Source organism: Synchiropus splendidus, chromosome 2, assembly GCF_027744825.2.
Source record: "Synchiropus splendidus isolate RoL2022-P1 chromosome 2, RoL_Sspl_1.0, whole genome shotgun sequence".
NCBI classification, from domain to species: Eukaryota; Metazoa; Chordata; class Actinopteri; order Syngnathiformes; family Callionymidae; genus Synchiropus; species Synchiropus splendidus.
Window position 1 is genome coordinate 41723994 of NC_071335.1, and position 19850 is coordinate 41743843.

The 19850-nt window shown below is 42.4% G+C and overlaps 1 protein-coding gene across 1 annotated transcript in view; it reads left to right on the forward strand.

Moving 5' to 3' along the window:
* LOC128753581 (uncharacterized) overlaps positions 1-18050 on the forward strand; it is a 143618-nt gene extending 125568 nt beyond the window's left edge. Inside the window, exon 3 of the mRNA XM_053855364.1 lies at positions 17931-18050. Within this exon, the coding sequence (XP_053711339.1) occupies positions 17931-18050 (120 nt within the window). The remainder of the gene's footprint in view (positions 1-17930) is intronic.
* Positions 18051-19850: the final 1800 nt, after the last annotated feature.

Here is a 19850-nt window from a genome sequence, read left to right on the forward strand (position 1 = left end):
GAGAAAGACCCTTTCTGCTTATAGTGGGAGGTGAAAATATCATGTTCTGAAGCTTCCCTGCAAAGTTATGGCACAATGCGTTAAAAGCGTTTTCAGCCTGAGATGAGGTTGATTTCAGAACGCCAAACATAAAAATGTTGATAACTCAGGAAAAACTCTACAGACAGCTTAGATTTGATGTGCAACTACTAGAAATACCCTTTCTGCTGTAGTGGGAAGTGAAAATTTCATGTTCTGAAGCTTCCCTGCAAAGTTATGGCACACTGAAGAAAACGTGTTTTCAGCCAGAGATAAGGTGGGTACCAGAACGCCAAACATAAAAATGTTGATAACTTTGGAAATACACTTCAGACAGCTTAGATTTGATGTGCAACTACTAGAAATACCCTTTCTGCTGTAGTGGGAGGAGAAAATTTCATGTTCTGAAGTGTCCCTGCAAAGTTATGGCACAATGCAGAAAACGCGTTTTCAGCCTGAGATAAGGTGGGTTCCAGAACGCCAAACATAAAAATGTTGATAACTTTGGAAAAACACTTCAGACAGCTTAGATTTGCTCTGCAACTACTAGAAAGACCCTTTCTGCTGTAGTGGGAGGTGAAAATTTCATGTTCTGAAGCTTCCCTGCAAAGTTATGGCACAATGCAGAAAACGCGTTCTCAGCCGGAGATAAGGTCGATTCCGAAACGCCAAACATAAAAATGTTAATAACTTTGGAAAAACACATTCGACAGCTTCGATTTGATGTGCAACTACTAGAAAGACCCTTTCTGCTATAGTGGGAGGTTAAAGTTTCATGTTCTGAAGCTTCCCTGCAAAGTTATGGCACAATGCCGAAAACGCGTTTTCAGCCTGAGATAAGGTGGGTTCCGGAACGCCAAACATAAAAATGTTGATAACTTTCGAAAAACACTTCAGACAGCTTAGATTTCATGTGCAACTACTAGAAAGACCCTTTCTGCTATAGTGGGACCTGAAAATGTCATGTTCTGAAGCTTCCCTGCAAAGTTATGGCACAATGCCGAAAACGCGTTTTCAGCCTGAGATAAGGTGGGTTCCGGAACGCCAAACATAAAAATGTTGATAATTTTGGAAAAACACTTCAGACAGCTTAGATTTGATGTGCAACTACTAGAAAGACCCTTTCTGCAATAGTGGGAGGTGAAAATTTCATTTTCTGAAGCTTCCCTGCAAAGTTATGGCACAACGCGTGAAACGCGTTTTCAGCCTGAGATAAGGTCGATTCCGGAATGCCAAACATAAAAATGTTGATAACTTTGGAAAAACACATCAGACAGCTTAGATTTGATCTGCAACTACTAGAAAGACCCTTTCTGCTGTAGTGGGAGGTGAAAATTTCATGTTCTGAAGATTCCCTGCAAAGTTATGACACAATGCAGGAAACGCGTTTTCAGCCTGAGATAAGGTCGATTCAGGAACACCAAACATAAAAATGTTGAAAACTTTCGAAAAACACTTCAGACAGCTTAGATTTGATTTGCAACTACTAGAAAGACCCTTTCTGCTATAGTGGGACGTGAACATTTCATGTTCTGAAGCTTCCCTGAGAAGTTATGGCACAATACAGAAAACGCGTTTTCTGCCTGAGAGAAGGTGGGTTCCGGAACGCCAAGCGTAAAAATGTTGATAACTTTGGAAAAACACTTCAGACAGCTTAGATTTGATGTGCAACTACTAGAAAGACCCTTTCTGCTATAGTGGGAGGTGAACATTTCATGTTCTGAAGCTTCCCTGAGAAGTTATGGCACAATGCAGAAAACGCGTTTTCAGCCTGAGATAAGGTGGTTTCCGAAACGCCAAACGTAAAAATGTTGATGACTTTGGAAAAACATTTCAGACAGCTTAGATTTGATCTGCAACTACTAGAAAGAGCCTTTCTGCTATAGTGGGAGCTTAAAATTTCATGTCCTGAAGCTTCCCTGCAAAGTTATGGCACAATGCAGACAACTCGTTTTCAGCCTGAGATAAGATCGATTCTGGAATGCCAAACATAAAAATGTTGATAACTTTCGAAAAACACTTCAGACAGCTTAGATTTGATGTGCAACTGCTAGAAAGACCCTTTCTGCTATAGTGGGACGTGAATATTTCATGTTCTGAAGCTTCCCTGAGAAGTTATGGCACAATACAGAAAACGCGTTTTCGGCCAGAGATAAGGTCGATTCAGGAACACCAAACATAAAAATGTTGAAAACTTTCGAAAAACACTTCAGACAGCTTAGATTTGATGTGCAACTACGAGAAAGACCTTTTCTGCGATAGTGGGAGGTGAAAATATCATGTTCTGAAGCTTCCCTGCAAAGTTATGGCACAATGCGTTAAAAGCGTTTTCAGCCTGAGATGAGGTAGATTTCAGAACGCCAAACATAAAAATGTTGATAACTCAGGAAAAACTCTACAGACAGCTTAGATTTGATGTGCAACTACTAGATATACCCTTTCTGCTCTAGTGGGAAGTGAAAGTTTCATGTTCTGAAGCTTCCCTGAGAAGTTATGGCACAATGCCGAAAACGCGTTTTCAGCCTGAGATAAGGTGGGTTCCGGAACGCCAAACATAAAAATGTTGATAACTTTCGAAAAACACTTCAGACAGCTTAGATTTCATGTGCAACTACTAGAAAGACCCTTTCTGCTATAGTGGGACCTGAAAATGTCATGTTCTGAAGCTTCCCTGCAAAGTTATGGCACAATGCCGAAAACGCGTTTTCAGCCTGAGATAAGGTGGGTTCCGGAACGCCAAACATAAAAAAGTTGATAATTTTGGAAAAACACTTCAGACAGCTTAGATTTGATGTGCAACTACTAGAAAGACCCTTTCTGCTATAGTGGGAGGTGAAAATTTCATTTTCTGAAGCTTCCCTGCAAAGTTATGGCACAACGCGTGAAACGCGTTTTCAGCCTGAGATAAGGTCGATTCCGGAATGCCAAACATAAAAATGTTGATAACTTTGGAAAAACACATCAGACAGCTTAGATTTGATCTGCAACTACTAGAAAGACCCTTTCTGCTGTAGTGGGAGGTGAAAATTTCATGTTCTGAAGATTCCCTGCAAAGTTATGACACAATGCAGGAAACGCGTTTTCAGCCTGAGATAAGGTCGATTCAGGAACACCAAACATAAAAATGTTGAAAACTTTCGAAAAACACTTCAGACAGCTTAGATTTGATCTGCAACTACTAGAAAGACCCTTTCTGCTATAGTGGGACGTGAACATTTCATGTTCTGAAGCTTCCCTGAGAAGTTATGGCACAATACAGAAAACGCGTTTTCTGCCTGAGAGAAGGTGGGTTCCGGAACGCCAAGCGTAAAAATGTTGATAACTTTGGAAAAACACTTCAGACAGCTTAGATTTGATGTGCAACTACTAGAAAGACCCTTTCTGCTATAGTGGGAGGTGAACATTTCATGTTCTGAAGCTTCCCTGAGAAGTTATGGCACAATGCAGAAAACGCGTTTTCAGCCTGAGATAAGGTGGTTTCCGAAACGCCAAACGTAAAAATGTTGATGACTTTGGAAAAACATTTCAGACAGCTTAGATTTGATCTGCAACTACTAGAAAGAGCCTTTCTGCTATAGTGGGAGCTTAAAATTTCATGTCCTGAAGCTTCCCTGCAAAGTTATGGCACAATGCAGACAACTAGTTTTCAGCCTGAGATAAGATCGATTCTGGAATGCCAAACATAAAAATGTTGATAACTTTCGAAAAACACTTCAGACAGCTTAGATTTGATGTGCAACTGCTAGAAAGACCCTTTCTGCTATAGTGGGACGTGAATATTTCATGTTCTGAAGCTTCCCTGAGAAGTTATGGCACAATACAGAAAACGCGTTTTCTGCCTGAGAGAAGGTGGGTTCCGGAACGCCAAGCGTAAAAATGTTGATAACTTTGGAAAAACACTTCAGACAGCTTAGATTTGATGTGCAACTACTAGAAAGACCCTTTCTGCTATAGTGGGAGGTGAACATTTCATGTTCTGAAGCTTCCCTGCAAAGTTATGGCACAATGCAGAAAACCTGTTTTCAATCTGAGATAAGGTGGGTTCCGGAACGCCATACATAAAATGTTGATAACTTTGGAAAAACACTTCAGACAGCTTAGATTTGATGTGCAACTACTAGAAATACCCTTTCTGCTCAAGTGGGACGTGAATATTTCATGTTCTGAAGCTTCCCTGAGAAGTTATGGCACAATACAGAAAACGCGTTTTCTGCCTGAGAGAAGGTGGGTTCCGGAACGCCAAGCCTAAAAATGTTGATAACTTTGGAAAAACACTTCAGACAGCTTAGATTTGATGTGCAACTACTAGAAAGACCCTTTCTGCTATAGTGGGAGGTGAACATTTTATGTTCTGAAGCTTCCCTGCAAAGTTATGGCACAATGCAGAAAACCTGTTCTCAATCTGAGATAAGGTGGGTTCCGGAACGCCATACATAAAATGTTGATAACTTTGGAAAAACACTTCAGACAGCTTAGATTTGATGTGCAACTACTAGAAAGACCCTTTCTGCTCAAGTGGGAGGTGAAAATTTCATGTTCTTAAGCTTCCCTGCAAAGCTATGGCACAATGCAGGAAACGCGTTTTCGGCCAGAGATAAGGTCGATTCAGGAACACCAAACATAAAAATGTTGAAAACTTTCGAAAAACACTTCAGACAGCTTAATTTGATGTGCAACTACGAGAAAGACCCTTTCTGCGATAGTGGGAGGTGAAAATATCATGTTCTGAAGCTTCCCTGCAAAGTTATGGCACAATGCGTTAAAAGCGTTTTCAGCCTGAGATGAGGTTGATTTCAAAACGCCAAACATAAAAATGTTGATAACTCAGGAAAAACTCTACAGACAGCTTAGATTTGATGTGCAACTACTAGAAATACCCTTTCTGCTCTAGTGGGAAGTGAAAGTTTCATGTTCTGAAGCTTCCCTGCAAAGTTATGGCACAATGCCGAAAACGCGTTTTCAGCCTGAGATAAGGTGGGTTCCGGAACGCCAAACATAAAAATGTTGATAACTTTCGAAAAACACTTCAGACAGCTTAGATTTCATGTGCAACTACTAGAAAGACCCTTTCTGCTATAGTGGGACCTGAAAATGTCATGTTCTGAAGCTTCCCTGCAAAGTTATGGCACAATGCCGAAAACGCTTTTTCAGCCTGAGATAAGGTGGGTTCCGGAACGCCAAACATAAAAATGTTGATAATTTTGGAAAAACACTTCAGACAGCTTAGATTTGATGTGCAACTACTAGAAAGACCCTTTCTGCTATAGTGGGAGGTGAAAATTTCATTTTCTGAAGCTTCCCTGCAAAGTTATGGCACAACGCGTGAAACGCGTTTTCAGCCTGAGATAAGGTCGATTCCGGAATGCCAAACATAAAAATGTTGATAACTTTGGAAATACACTTCAGACAGCTTAGATTTGATGTGCAACTAGTAGAAATACCCTTTCTGCTGTAGTGGGAGGAGAAAATTTCATGTTCTGAAGTCTCCCTGCAAAGTTATGGCAAAATGTGTAAAACGTGTTTTCAGGCTGAAATAAGGTGGGTTCCGGAACGCCAAACATAAGAATGTTGATAACTTTGGAAAAACACTTCAGACAACTTAGATTTGATGTGCAACTACTAGAAATACCCTTTCTGCTATAGTGGGAGGAGAAAATTTCATGTTCTGAAGTCTCCCTGCAAAGTTATGGCACAATGCCGAAAACGCGTTTTCAGCCTGAGATAAGGTGGGTTCCGGAACGCCAAACATAAAAATGTTGATAATTTTGGAAAAACACTTCAGACAGCTTAGATTTGATGTGCAACTACTAGAAAGACCCTTTCTGCTATAGTGGGAGGTGAAAATTTCATTTTCTGAAGCTTCCCTGCAAAGTTATGGCACAACGCGTGAAACGCGTTTTCAGCCTGAGATAAGGTCGATTCCGGAATGCCAAACATAAAAATGTTGATAACTTTGGAAATACACTTCAGACAGCTTAGATTTGATGTGCAACTAGTAGAAATACCCTTTCTGCTGTAGTGGGAGGAGAAAATTTCATGTTCTGAAGTCTCCCTGCAAAGTTATGGCAAAATGTGTAAAACGTGTTTTCAGGCTGAAATAAGGTGGGTTCCGGAACGCCAAACATAAGAATGTTGATAACTTTGGAAAAACACTTCAGACAACTTAGATTTGATGTGCAACTACTAGAAATACCCTTTCTGCTATAGTGGGAGGAGAAAATTTCATGTTCTGAAGTCTCCCTGCAAAGTTATGGCACAATGCCGAAAACGCGTTTTCAGCCTGAGATAAGGTGGGTTCCAGAACGCCAAACATAAAAATGTTGATAACTTTGGAAAAACACTTCAGACAGCTTAGATTTGCTCTGCAACTACTAGAAAGACCCTTTCTGCTGTAGTGGGAGGTGAAAATTTCATGTTCTGAAGCTTCCCTGCAAAGTTATGGCACAATGCAGGAAACGCGTTTTCAGCCTGAGATAAGGTCGATTCAGGAACACCAAACATAAAAATGTTGAAAACTTTCGAAAAACACTTCAGACAGCTTAGATTTGATGTGCAACTACTAGAAAGACCCTTTCTGGTATAGTGGGAGGTGAAAATTTCATGTTCTGAAGCTTCCCTGCAAAGTTATGGGACAATGCAGAAAACGATTTTTCATCCTGAGATAAGGTCGATTCCGGAACGCCAAACATAAAAATGTTGATAACTTTCGAAAAACACTTCAGACAGCTTAGATTTCATGTGCAACAACTAGAAAGACCCTTTCTGCTATGGTGGGACCTGAAAATTTCATGTTCTGAAGCTTCCCTGCAAAGTTATGGCACAATGCAGAAAACGCGTTTTCAGCCTGAGATAAGGTGGGTTCCGGAACGCCAAACATAAAAATGTTGATAACTTTAGAAAAACACTTCAAGACAGCTTAGATTTGATGTGCAACTACTAGAATGACCTTTTCTGCTATAGTGGGAGGTTAAAATTTCATGTTCTGAAGCTTCCCTGCAAAGTTATGGCACAATGCAGAAAACGCGTTTTCAGCCGGAGATAAGGTCAATTCCGAAACGCCAAACATAAAAATGTTGATAACTTTGGAAAAACACTTTCGACAGCTTAGATTTGATGTGCAACTACTAGAAAGACCCTTTCTGCTATAGTGGGAGGTGAACATTTCATGTTCTGAAGCTTCCCTGCAAGGTTATGGCACAATGCAGAAAACGCGTTTTCAGCCTGAGATAAGGTCGATTCCGGAACACCAATCATAAAAATGTTGATAACTTTGGAAATACACTTCAGACAGCTTAGATTTGATGTGCAACTACTAGAAAGACCCTTTCTGCTATAGTGGGAGGTGAAAATTTCATGTTCTGAAGCTTCCCTGCAAAGTTATGGCACAATGCAGGAAACGCGTTTTCAGCCTGAGATAAGGTCGATTCAGGAACACCAAACATAAAAATGTTGAAAACTTTCGAAAAACACTTCAGACAGCTTAGATTTGATGTGCAACTACTAGAAAGACCCTTTCTGGTATAGTGGGAGGTGAAAATTTCATGTTCTGAAGCTTCCCTGCAAAGTTATGGGACAATGCAGAAAACGATTTTTCATCCTGAGATAAGGTCGATTCCGGAACGCCAAACATAAAAATGTTGATAACTTTCGAAAAACACTTCAGACAGCTTAGATTTCATGTGCAACAACTAGAAAGACCCTTTCTGCTATGGTGGGACCTGAAAATTTCATGTTCTGAAGCTTCCCTGCAAAGTTATGGCACAATGCAGAAAACGCATTTTCAGCCGGAGATAAGGTCGATTCCAAAACGCCAAACATAAAAATGTTGATAACTTTGGAAAAACACTTTCGACAGCTTAGATTTGATGTGCAACTACTGGAAAGACCCTTTCTGCTATAGTGGGAGGTTAAAGTTTCATGTTCTGAAGCTTCCCTGCAAGGTTATGGCACAATGCAGAAAACGCGTTTTCAGCCTGAGATAAGGTCGATTCCGGAACACCAATCATAAAAATGTTGATAACTTTGGGAAAACACTTCAGACAGCTTAGATTTGATGTGCAACTACTAGAAAGACCCTTTCTGCTATAGTGGGAGGTGAACATTTCATGTTCTGAAGCTTCCCTGCAAAGTTATGGCACAATGCAGACAACGCGTTTTCAGCCTGAGATAAGGTCGATTCTGGAACGCCAAACGTAAAAATGTTGATAACTTTGGAAAAACATTTCAAACAGCTTAGATTTGATGTGCAACTACTAGAAAGACCCTTTCTGCTGTAGTGGGAGGTGAAAATTTCATGTTCTGAAGATTCCTTGCAAAGTTATGGCACAATGCAGGAAACGCGTTTTCAGCCTGAGATAAGGTCGATTCAGGAACACCAAACATAAAAATGTTGAAAACTTTCGAAAAACACTTCAGACAGCTTAGATTTGATGTGCAACTACTAGAAAGACCCTTTCTGGTATAGTGGGAGGTGAAAATTTCATGTTCTGAAGCTTCCCTGCAAAGTTATGGGACAATGCAGAAAACGCGTTTTCAGCCTGAGATAAGGAAGGTTCCGGAACGCCAAACGTAAAAATGTTGATAACTTTGGAAAAACATTTCAGACAGCTTAGATTTGATCTGCAACTACTAGAAAGACCCTTTCTGCTATAGTGGGAGCTTAAAATTTCATGTTCGGAAGCTTCCATGCAAAGTTATGGCACAATGTAGACAACGCGTTTTCAGCCTGAGATAAGGTCGATTCTGGAACGCCAAACATAAAAATGGTGATAACTTTCGAAAGACACTTCAGACAGCTTAGATTTGATGTGCAACTACTAGGAAGACCCTTTCTGCTATAGTGGGAGGTGAACATTTCATGTTCTGAAGCTTCCCTGCAAATTTATGGCACAATGCAGAAAACACGTTTTCAGCTTGAGATAAGGTCGATTCCGGAACGCCAAACATAAAAATGTTGATAACCTTGGAAAAAAATTTCAGACAGCTTAGATTTGATGTGCAACTATGAGAAAGACCCTTTCTACTTTAGTGGGAGGTGAATATTTCATGTTCTGAAGCTTCCCTGCAAAGTTATGCCACAAATCAGAAAACGCGTTTTCAGCCTGAGATAAGGTGGGTTCCGGAACGCCAAACAGAAAAATGTTGATAACTTTGGAAAAACACTTCAGACAGCTTAGATTTGATGTGCAACTACTAGAAAGACCCTTTCTGCTATAGTGGCAGGTGAAAATCTCATGTTCTGAAGCTTCCCTGTAAAGTTATGGCACAATGCGAAAAACGCATTTTCCGCCTAAGATAAGGTCGATTCCGGAACACCAAACATAAAAATGTTGATAACTTTGGAAAAACACTTCAGACAGCTTAGATTTGATGTGCAACGACTAGAAAGACCTTTTCTGCTATAGTGGGAGTTAAAAATGTCATGTTCTGAAGCTTGCCTGCTACGTTATGGCACAATGCAAAAAACGCGTTTTGAGCCTGAGATAAGGTGGGTTCCGGAACGCCAAACATAAAAATGTTGATAACTTTGGAAAAACACTTCAGACAGCTTAGATTTGATGTGCAACTACTAGAAAGACCCTTTCTGCTATAGTGGGAGGAGAAAATTTCATGTTCTGAAGTCTCCCTGCATAGTTATGGCACAATGCAGAAAACGCGTTTTCAGCCTGAGATAAGGTGGGTTCCGGAACGCCAAACATAAAATTGTTTATAACTTTGGAAAAACACTTCAGACAGCTTAAATTTGATGTGCAACTACTAGAAAGACAATTTCTGCTATAGTGGGAGGTTAAAATTTCATGTTCTGAAGCGTCCCTGCAAAGTTATGGCACAATACAGAAAACGCGTTTTTAGCTTGGTATAAGGTCGATTCTGGAACGCAAATCATAAAAATGTTGATAACTTTCGAAACACACTTCAGACAGCTTAGATTTGATGTGCAACTACTAGAAAGACCCTTTCTATTATAGTGTGAGGTGAAAATTTCATGTTCTGAAACTTCCCTGCAAAGTTATGGCAGAATGGAGGAAACGCAGGCGTTTCCAGGATGAGAAAAGGTGTGTTCCGGAACGCAAACAAACATAAAAATGTTGATAACATTGGAAAAACACTTCAGACAGCTTAGATTTGATGTGGAACTGCTAGAAAGACCCTTTCTGCTATAGTGGGATGTGCAAATTTAATGTTCTGAAGCTTACCTGCAAAGTTATGCCACAAAGCAGAAAACGCATTTTCAGCCTGAAATAAGGTGGGTTCCGGAAAGGAAAACATAAAAATGTTGATAACTTTGGAAAAACACTTTGATGTGCAACTACTAGAAAGACCCTTTCTGCTATAGTGGGAGGTGAAATTTTCATGTTCTGAAGCTTCCCTGCAAAGTTATGGCACAATGCATAAACGTGTTGTCAGCCTGAGACATGGTCGATTCCGGAACGCCAAACATAAAAATGTTGATAACATTGGAAAAACACTTAAGACAGCTTAGATTTGATGTGCAACTACTAGAAAGACCCTTTCTGCTATAGTGGGAGGTGAAATTTTCATGTTCTGAAGCTTCCTTGCAAAGTTATGGCACAATGCGGAAAACGCGTTTTCAGCCTGAGATAAGGTCGATTCCGGAACGCCAAACATAAAAATATTGATAACTTTGGAAAAATACTTCAGACAATTTGATTTGATGTGCAACTACTAGAAAGACCATTTCTGCTATCGTGGGAGGTGAAATTTTCATGTTCTGAAGCTTCCCTGCAAAGTTATGGCACAATGCGTAAAACGCGTTTTGAGCGTGAGATAAGGTAGATTCCGCAACGCCATACATAAAAAAAGTAGATAACTTTGGAAAAACACTTCATACAGCTTAGATTTGATGTGCAACTACTAGAAAGACCATTTCTGCTATAGTGGGAGGTGAAAATTTCATGTTCTGACGCTTCTCTGCAAAGTTATGGCACAATGCAGAATACGCATTTTCAGCCTGACATAAGGTGGGTTCCGGAACGCCAAACATAAAAATGTTGATAACTTAGGGAACACACTTCAAACAGCTTAGATTTGATCTGCAACTACTAGAATGACCCTTTCTGCTATCGTGGGAGGTGAAAATTTCATGTTCTGAAGCTTCCCTGCAAAGTTTTGGCACAGTGCAGGAAACGCGTTTTCAGCCTGAGATAAGGTGTGTTCCGGAACGTCAAACATAAAAAGGTTGATAACTTTGGTAAAACACTGTAGACAGTTTAGATTTGATGTGCAACTACTAGAAAGACCATTTCTGCTATAGTGGAAGGTGAAAATTGTATGTTCTGAAGCTTCCTTGAAAAGTCATGGCACAATGCAGAAAACGCACTTTAAGCCTGAGATAAGGTGGGTTCCAGAATGCCAAACATAAAAATGTTGATAACTTTGGAAAAACACTTCATACAGATTAGATTAGATGTGCAACTACTCGAAAGACCCTTTCTGCTATTGTGGGATGTGAAAATTTCATGTTCTGAAGCTTCCCTGCAAAGTTATGGCACAATGCAGAAAACGCGTTTTCAGTCTGAAGTAAGGTCGAGTCTGGAACGCCAAACATAAAAATGTTGATACCTTTGGAAAAACACTTTAGAGAGCATAGATTTGATGTGCAACTACTAGAAAGACCCTTTCTGATATAGTGGGAGGTGAAAATTTCATGTTCAGAAGCTTCCCTGCAAAGTTATGGCACAATGCAGAAAACCCGTTTTCAGCTTGAGATAAGGTCGATTCTGGAACGCTGTTGTATATACTGGAAAATCGAAAATATTATAATCAAAACTTGCTCAGTGATATTTGAAATTGTTTGTCATTTTTATTATTGATTTTGATGTTTGAACTTTAGTGAACTTACATGCCTTTGAACGTGAACTTGAAGTCATGAACAAGTGTGTGCTTTGAACTTAGATTGAACTTGTAAACAGGATGTGCTGACGTGTGCTGACGTGTGCTGACGCAGAAGAAACAGGATGTATTGACCGGATGTGGTGAACCGCTAGGCACTGCTGACGCAAATGAAACTGGATGTGATTAACCGCCGGAACACGCGATCCATTTATGGGCATGTCATCTAAACCAGCTGTGTTGCTATAAAAACGCTCGGAAATGTGACACAGAGGTCCCTTTTTGATTTTTGGCTTCATCCGTTTGCAGTAAGGTCTTGTATCTTAACTTATGACGGTGCTCTTGCTATTGCTCTCAGACTATTTGATTTAATTAATTTTTATCGTTCTCTTGTTATTTTTTGATTTATTTCTTTTTATTGTATGTATTTTGATTATATGATTTTTGAAGTATATGTATTAATACCAGCGTCTCGCGGTACTTTTGATATTATTGGGTATCAGCGTCTGGCAATACCCTTGAGTTTATGGAGTTTATTGTTCATTATTGATTTTATTGTTTTTATTATTCTTTTATCAATTTTTTGAAGAAATACTTTTGTAACAAAAACATAATAAAATTGAGTACGAATTAAGTACTGAAAAGGCACAACGGCGTTGATCCCTGACTACTTAAGAATCAACTGGCTCCTACCTACTACCATCAATTGGGTTATAGGTGAGTTATTGTTTGATTACCTCCTGTTGCACATTTAATGAGTGTCTCACATGGTAGCATTATTCCATCCTGAATTATTGTGTCAATGATTAGGTGGTAGTTTTAGGCATATATGGGGAAAATGTTATTTGAAAGGAATGGATTGAGGATCTAATCATGAGTCCCTAAACGAAGTTAAGTAAAGAGACTACGGTAAGAGGTGTAGCATTGTAAGGTCAGGAACCTGTTTTTTAACAGGTCGGGCTAATTAAATAACCCGCTCAGTGAAGCGCCGACACTACTCACTAATATAATGAGGTGAGGTTGATACCCTTATTATAGTCTTAGAACCGTGTCCGCAACAAGAGGCTGACTGAGTTGACCACCGAGGGGCCCTTTACCAGAGAGGCAAAGGGAGGTAGTGTGCTCGGAACTAGGGACGGATTATGTTATAGCCAATCGCCTTGTACACAAAACCTTGAAAACCTAAACCCGACGACATGGCGCCCGAACAGGGACATGATTGAAAAACGTACAATCTATTTGTGAGTAACTGGACCATAGATTAAAACTCTGATGGGAAAAGTTCGGTAGTAAATAGATGGATCCTATTATCTCTAAGTCTTGAATCAATGATATAGATTCAGGCTCTATCACTCGACAACGTACGATTTTGTTGATTCTACAACTTACCAAGGAACTGTCCCTTGGGACTGATCACCCTAAGCAGGATAGTCATTGTATTCAGGTAATTGTAGTACAACTATATAATATAGCTGGAATACAGAAGTACAGCAAAAAGTCCTGTGAGGCCTTATAACGGGCACCCCATAGGAAGGAGTCCGCTAAGGACAACTGGGGAACTGCAGCAGGAAGCAGCGGCATAGTTCGGGAAACTGTTCATAGCCGGTAAAGTGAATTCCTTAAAAATAATTTAACTGAGATTGTAAAATGGAAATGAGCAAAGAGGTTGTGCCTGAAAGTGGTGGAGCTCTTACGAGAAGAGCTTCCATAGCCGAATCTGAGGTTGTGACTGCTCCCCCTGATATGTGGGTAATCGGGTCCTTTCTGATAATCGATACGCCATTAGAAAATCAGGAATTATGGGATATCCTGCCCTTCGGTTCGTATACACTTCTGAACCCACGAAGGTGTCCGAGACCTACCGATAGTGCGGGTGTAGCTTGATGGGTAAAAGAAGTTTTTAATAAAAAAGTAAAGGAGTTTGATCAAAAGCACCCTGAGGACTGGGCCCCAGGTGAGGCGCTTCCTTTGCACACAGGGGAGCTGAAATTACAAACGATATCAATGGCCCATTACTTGCCCTACGATGTCAAGAACCCCGAGGGCTCCTTTAAGAGGCTTTCGAGCACTTATTATAACTCCCTGGCCCATGCTAAAACGTGGGCTGTCATAGTTCCCGTCTTTGGGACCGGAGTGTTTAATTTCCCTCTCGAAAAGGCAGTGGAAATTTGTCTCGATCATACTCAAGACTGGGTAAAACGTGACTCTGAACTTGACCGAATGGTGGTCCTCTTGGCCCCCGAGGCTGGGCTACGGCAGGAAATTATCCAACAACTGAGAGAGCGGATCGAGGTGAATCCAGTGAAAATTCAGGAATATGCAGCGTCTCGCGGTTGTCCGCTTGACGCGACCTTTGTTGCTGGTCTAATGAGGAGGCCCGTAGTGAGCAAGTTATATAAGGAGTCTATCCATGACCATGCCACAGGGAATATTACTGAAAGTTTTGTGATTCAATACCAGCGCTACCCTAGCCCTGCTAAGCCGGGGGTTTATCCCCGTGGTGAACTCCAAGAAGCTCAAACGATGTACAAAGCAACTGGTCCGTTACCACTGACAAATAAGGGACCATTGGACACTGCGTTACAAGGGATAGCCAATCTTCCGACTGCGCCACCCGCCAATGAAGCTGACACAGCTCTTAGGGACCATGGCTATGCTACGCCAGCGAGGGTCCGCTTTTCTGAGCTGTCAGAAAATGACCCCGATGAAGGAGAATCCCTGAGCCTGAGTGAAACCGACAAAGAAGTCATTACAAGGAGTCTGGAGAAAATGGCAGAGCTACTTAGTGCGATAACGCAACAAATAGAAAGTCAACAGGATCAGCTCAACAGGAGTTTGAGTCAGGGAGGATTAGAATGCATTTCAGGTTCCCAGGAAAATCGCCCGCAACCTATACAACCACTCAATCCTTCTAATGGCTCAATAGGGGCCTCGGATCTCAACGCCTCAGAAAACCCTGATGTCAGAGACCTAGGGTCGAGTGAGCCAACCTTGGGTGATTAGTCACCCAGAATGGATAATTAGAATGGATAATGGATCCATGTTTGTTATCTTACACACTTCAACGGCCAAATACAAGCCAACTGGGGACAATGTAGTGATCCCCATAAGAAAGTGGAATGGACTGGATGAAGTCAGGCCATTCACTCCGTGAAAAAAGAAAATTGGTAAAAAGGACTTCGATCACCGTGTCTCACTTTTGAGTGAAGAGGTTCGTAACCGAAATTACCGAGCCCTAGAGCACGTCCATCAATTGGATTTCACTGAGTGCGAAGATTCCCCCGTAGCCACCGTCTGTTTGACGCCACTGGTGCATTCGCGTTCAGTAGAAGGTCAGATACACGCTGGAGCCAGTAAAATTGCTCGGCTTGAGTTGTCTAAGGTGATCCTTGACCTTAATCCCCCTGAATCATTGGGGGTGCTCACAAATACGCAGCTACCACGATGGGTGACGGCCACCTATGCGACGCTGACCTCATTAGGGTACTTTGAAACAGTTACGTGTCTGATTGGGAACCGACAACTAGCAAAGACACTATATGATACAATGTTACTTTTAAAACAGGATACATTTATAAAGTATCTGGAAAATTCTCCTCAGCTGCAACGTGGCCTAGAGGATGAGGAGCACAGAGAGGCAGAGGAGCCTCGGGTCCCCTTCCGACCCTCCTCTGCGTCTACACCACGTCCCTCAACCCCCCTACCTAGATCCCCGGGGGTCGAACGATCACCCTTACCCCCATTGACCGCCAACCCACCCGAATGGTACAAGCAAAAAATTCTAGAGGGCGAAAGATAACGTGGGGAGAGTATGATGCCACCAAATGGCCGTGCGACCCCGATGAGGAAGGATTAAGAGAACGCCCTATGGCTCATGCTTATGATCCAGTTGTACACCAGCAACCTCCGGAGCCAGGTTGGAACAAAGAAATAATCATCCCCCAATGGTTTCCTCATGATAGGAAAGAAATGGCCCGGAGAATGCCATCTCCCTCATCTGAGGAAATAGGTGGATGGCAAGGAGTGTCAAAATCCTTTAAACAAGCATATGTTGCACGAGGATATGATGGTCTCCATGCCCCTCTGATTCCGACGATCAGAGTAGCGATGATTCTGGCAGTGATAGTGACCCGCCACTGGGTCCGCAGCCAGACCCCCCAACACCCTCAAGACAGGGTGGCAGGATAGCCTCCACAGGAGGGATGGGACGACAGCGTACCCAGCTGGCAGTCTCATTCCTTGCAGGGGGCCCCCCATCGGAGCCCAGACAAGACACTGATGTTAGAGTGTCAAATAAAATTACTGTAGCAGACCTGTGCAAGGCACTCCCGAAAAGGAAAGATAAGGAATCCAACTGCGAGTATGTTAGAAGATTGAATAAGGAATTGTCTCCATCTCAAATGGCTGACCCAGTTATTAGTAAATATGTCTCCAAAGGGAATGGATTAGATTTAGTCCAAGGGCAGACATTGATGGATTTGCTAACCTCCGATATGGCTACTCTATTTACTAGCCAAGTAGAGGCAACCATTCGAGATCTGGTTGATAAAGTGAATAAAGGAGAGATGTCTCTTCTGCAAGCTTATTCCATACTGGCAGATGAGGGGGCTGATGAGTCGCAGGTCCGAATGGTGGTCCTCTTGGCCCCCGAGGCTAGGCTACGGCAGGAAATTATCCAACAACTGAGAGAGCGGATCGAGGTGAATCCAGTGAAAATTCAGGAATATGCAGCGTCTCGCGGTTGTCCGCTTGACGCGACCTTGGTTGCTGGTCTAATGAGGAGGCCCGTAGTGAGCAAGTTATATAAGGAGTCTATCCATGACCATGCCATAGGGAATATTACTGAAAGTTTCGTGAGTCAATACCAGCGCTACCCTAGCCCTGCTAAGCCGGGGGTTTATCCCCGTGGTGAACTCCAAGAAGCTCAAACGATGTACCAAGCAACTGATCCGTTACCCCTGACAAATAAGGGACCATTGGACACTGCGTTACAAGGGATAGCCAATGGCAAGGAGTGTCAAAATCCTTTAAACAAGCATATCTTGCACGAGGATATGATGCCCACCGCGATTCCTTAACGGATATTTACTCCCATATGTCCAGGGCCACTTGCTTGCCGACAGACTCCTGGGAGAGACGGTCTCCATGCCCCTCTGATTCCGACGATCAGAGTAGCGATGATTCTGGCAGTGATAGTGACCCGCCACTGGGTCCGCAGCCAGACCCCCCAACACCCTCAAGACAGGGTGGCAGGATAGCCTCCACAGGAGGGATGGGACGACAGCGTACCCAGCTGGCAGTCTCATTCCTTGCAGGGGGCCCCCCATCGGAGCCCAGACAAGACACTGATGTTAGAGTGTCAAATAAAATTACTGTAGCAGACCTGTGCAAGGCACTCCCGAAAAGGAAAGATAAGGAATCCAACTGCGAGTATGTTAGAAGATTGAATAAGGAATTGTCTCCATCTCAAATGGCTGACCCAGTTATTAGTAAATATGTCTCCAAAGGGAATGGATTAGATTTAGTCCAAGGGCAGACATTGATGGATTTGCTAACCTCCGATATGGCTACTCTATTTACTAGCCAAGTAGAGGCAACCATTCGAGATCTGGTTGATAAAGTAAATAAAGGAGAGATGTCTCTTCTGCAAGCTTATTCCATACTGGCAGATGAGGGGGCTGATGAGTCGCAGGTCAAGAATTTTCTCATACAGATTAACTGCCCTGAACATGCAAAATTGGTTCTGGAGTTCCTCCAAGCAAAGGGACTGGATGCAAAAACTGAGGTTATCTCCCGTCACAGCTCTCTTATGGCTGTGAGAAGAGCCCTCAGAAAAGAAAAAGAGAGACCGGATGTATCCGAGGCTCGACAGTCAAAAAACGAGGAGAGGGGGAAGTCTCTTCCCCCTTCTGGAAAAGTGACAGCAAACCCCCAACACGGCCCGGCTCGCACTCGATCTACCTTTCCACCGAAGAAGGATCGAAATCAGCAAGACATCAGACCCAATGGACAGGGTGGGGCCAAGCGCCCTCCATTCAACAAGAACGTGAATGGCTCAGGCACGAATGGCCCCAGACAGCCTCGTTGGAGGCAGGATCGTGCCGACAATCGACCCCAAGCAAAGGGGCAGGATCGTCCCCATCCGAAACCAGTGTCCGACGAAGACTGGAAAGCGATGACCCAGGAGCAGAAGGAAGCGGTAATACTTGCAGCGGCTCGACGAAACCAGGATCTGGGAAGAGATTTGACCGCAGCCCAGAGGAAAGTGTTGGAAAAACTCGAACCCAAAACCCAACAATGAGGCCCTATAAAGTGCAGATTTGGGCTAAAGATCATAAAAGAGATTGCTACTATGACACTGGATCGGACATATCCATATTACCAAAGGAATGGTTGATGAAGAACTCGATCAGAAGACACTCGTAAAATTGGCTAATGGAGATGTCGTTATGATGGCCCTAGGCAGATTTAATGGAAAAACTGTGGCGATAGGGCCTAACCCTTTATTATCTCCAAATGACTCAGAATGGATTATTGATGCCCCTTCTTCAAATTGGATGAGAGAAGTTAATAGGATTACGGCCATAGAAAAATTAGTATGTGCCTCTCACATTAACGACAGGGCACGCCTAAAAAGGATCCTTTATCCGGCCGAAGTGGCCGGACTTAAAAATGATGTAGGATTAATGAAAACAGAACCATACGTTATTAGGGGTGGCCTCCCAGGCAAACAAAAGCAGTACCCATTAGGGAAATACGAGGATCAATTGCTGGCAGTGTTTAAAGAATTGGAACAATTAGGGGTCATCGAAAAAATTAATGAACCACCCTTCTTAATGCCAGTACAAGCAGTACCAAAAAAGGATGGTACCGTTAGGCCTGTCCATAACCTAAAAATGTTAAATGACGTGACAGTGAAAGACACTAGATAAATCATCAATCCCCGACAGACCATGTTAAAAATACGCCCGGGAGAATATAACTCCAGTATTGACCTAGCGAATGGATTTTGGTCAGTCCCACTGGCCGAGGAGAGCAGGCCGAAAACCTGTTTTATGATAAAAGGACAAGGCTACATGTGGACCAGGCTGCCCCAAGGATTTGTGAATTCCCCAAACGCATTTCAGGAAAGAATGGAGAAACTGTTGCATGACTTGCCAGTCACGTGTTATGTAGACGATATATTCATCTCCACGGAGACAGAAGAAGAACACCTCGAACTGTTGGAGGAGGTAATCCGGAGACTGAAAGACCATGGAATGAAGATTGGCATTGCTAAATGTGAGATAGGAGTACCACAAGTCAAATATCTGGGTGTCTTAGTTACAAAGCATGCGATAACTTCCACTGACGATTACCTCCAAAATCTGCACCCTACTACGCTTAAAGAGCTAGAGAAATGTTTAGGAAAATTGGGGTGGCTACGAAGTATGATTCCTTATTATTCCACCTTAGCGAGACCTGTCGAGATTATTAAAAATAAGGTCAGGACATTTGACAAACGATCCCTAAAGTTAATAGAACACAATAGAATGCTAACGCCAGAAGAAATTGAAACCTGGAACTGCGTTATCCAACAAATTCTCACGGATGGGGTGAAACTCGGTCCGTACCGAGATGGACAAAATATCTCTGTGATAGTTAGAGGAAAAGGAAAATGCAGGATGCGCGGCAGTCTACGAGGAAAGCAATGACACACCCATTTGTTACGTATCCGTCAGATATTCACCCACTGAAAGTCGATTTGCCCCAGCAGAGAGGGAACTCAGGTTGTTATGGAAAGTTTACACGGAACTGGCTTCCAACTTAGGCCAGGTTTATGTAAAATGTACAGTAAAGAATGACCTCACTAAAGAAATGGTGAAGGATACGGTGCAATTTGCTAAAGCTTATGCCTCTAGATGGGGAAAGTGGAAGCAGATGCTCTTGGATCCAAATTGGTCATTTGTAATGTCTAAGTCTAAACAGCAGCCTAAAAT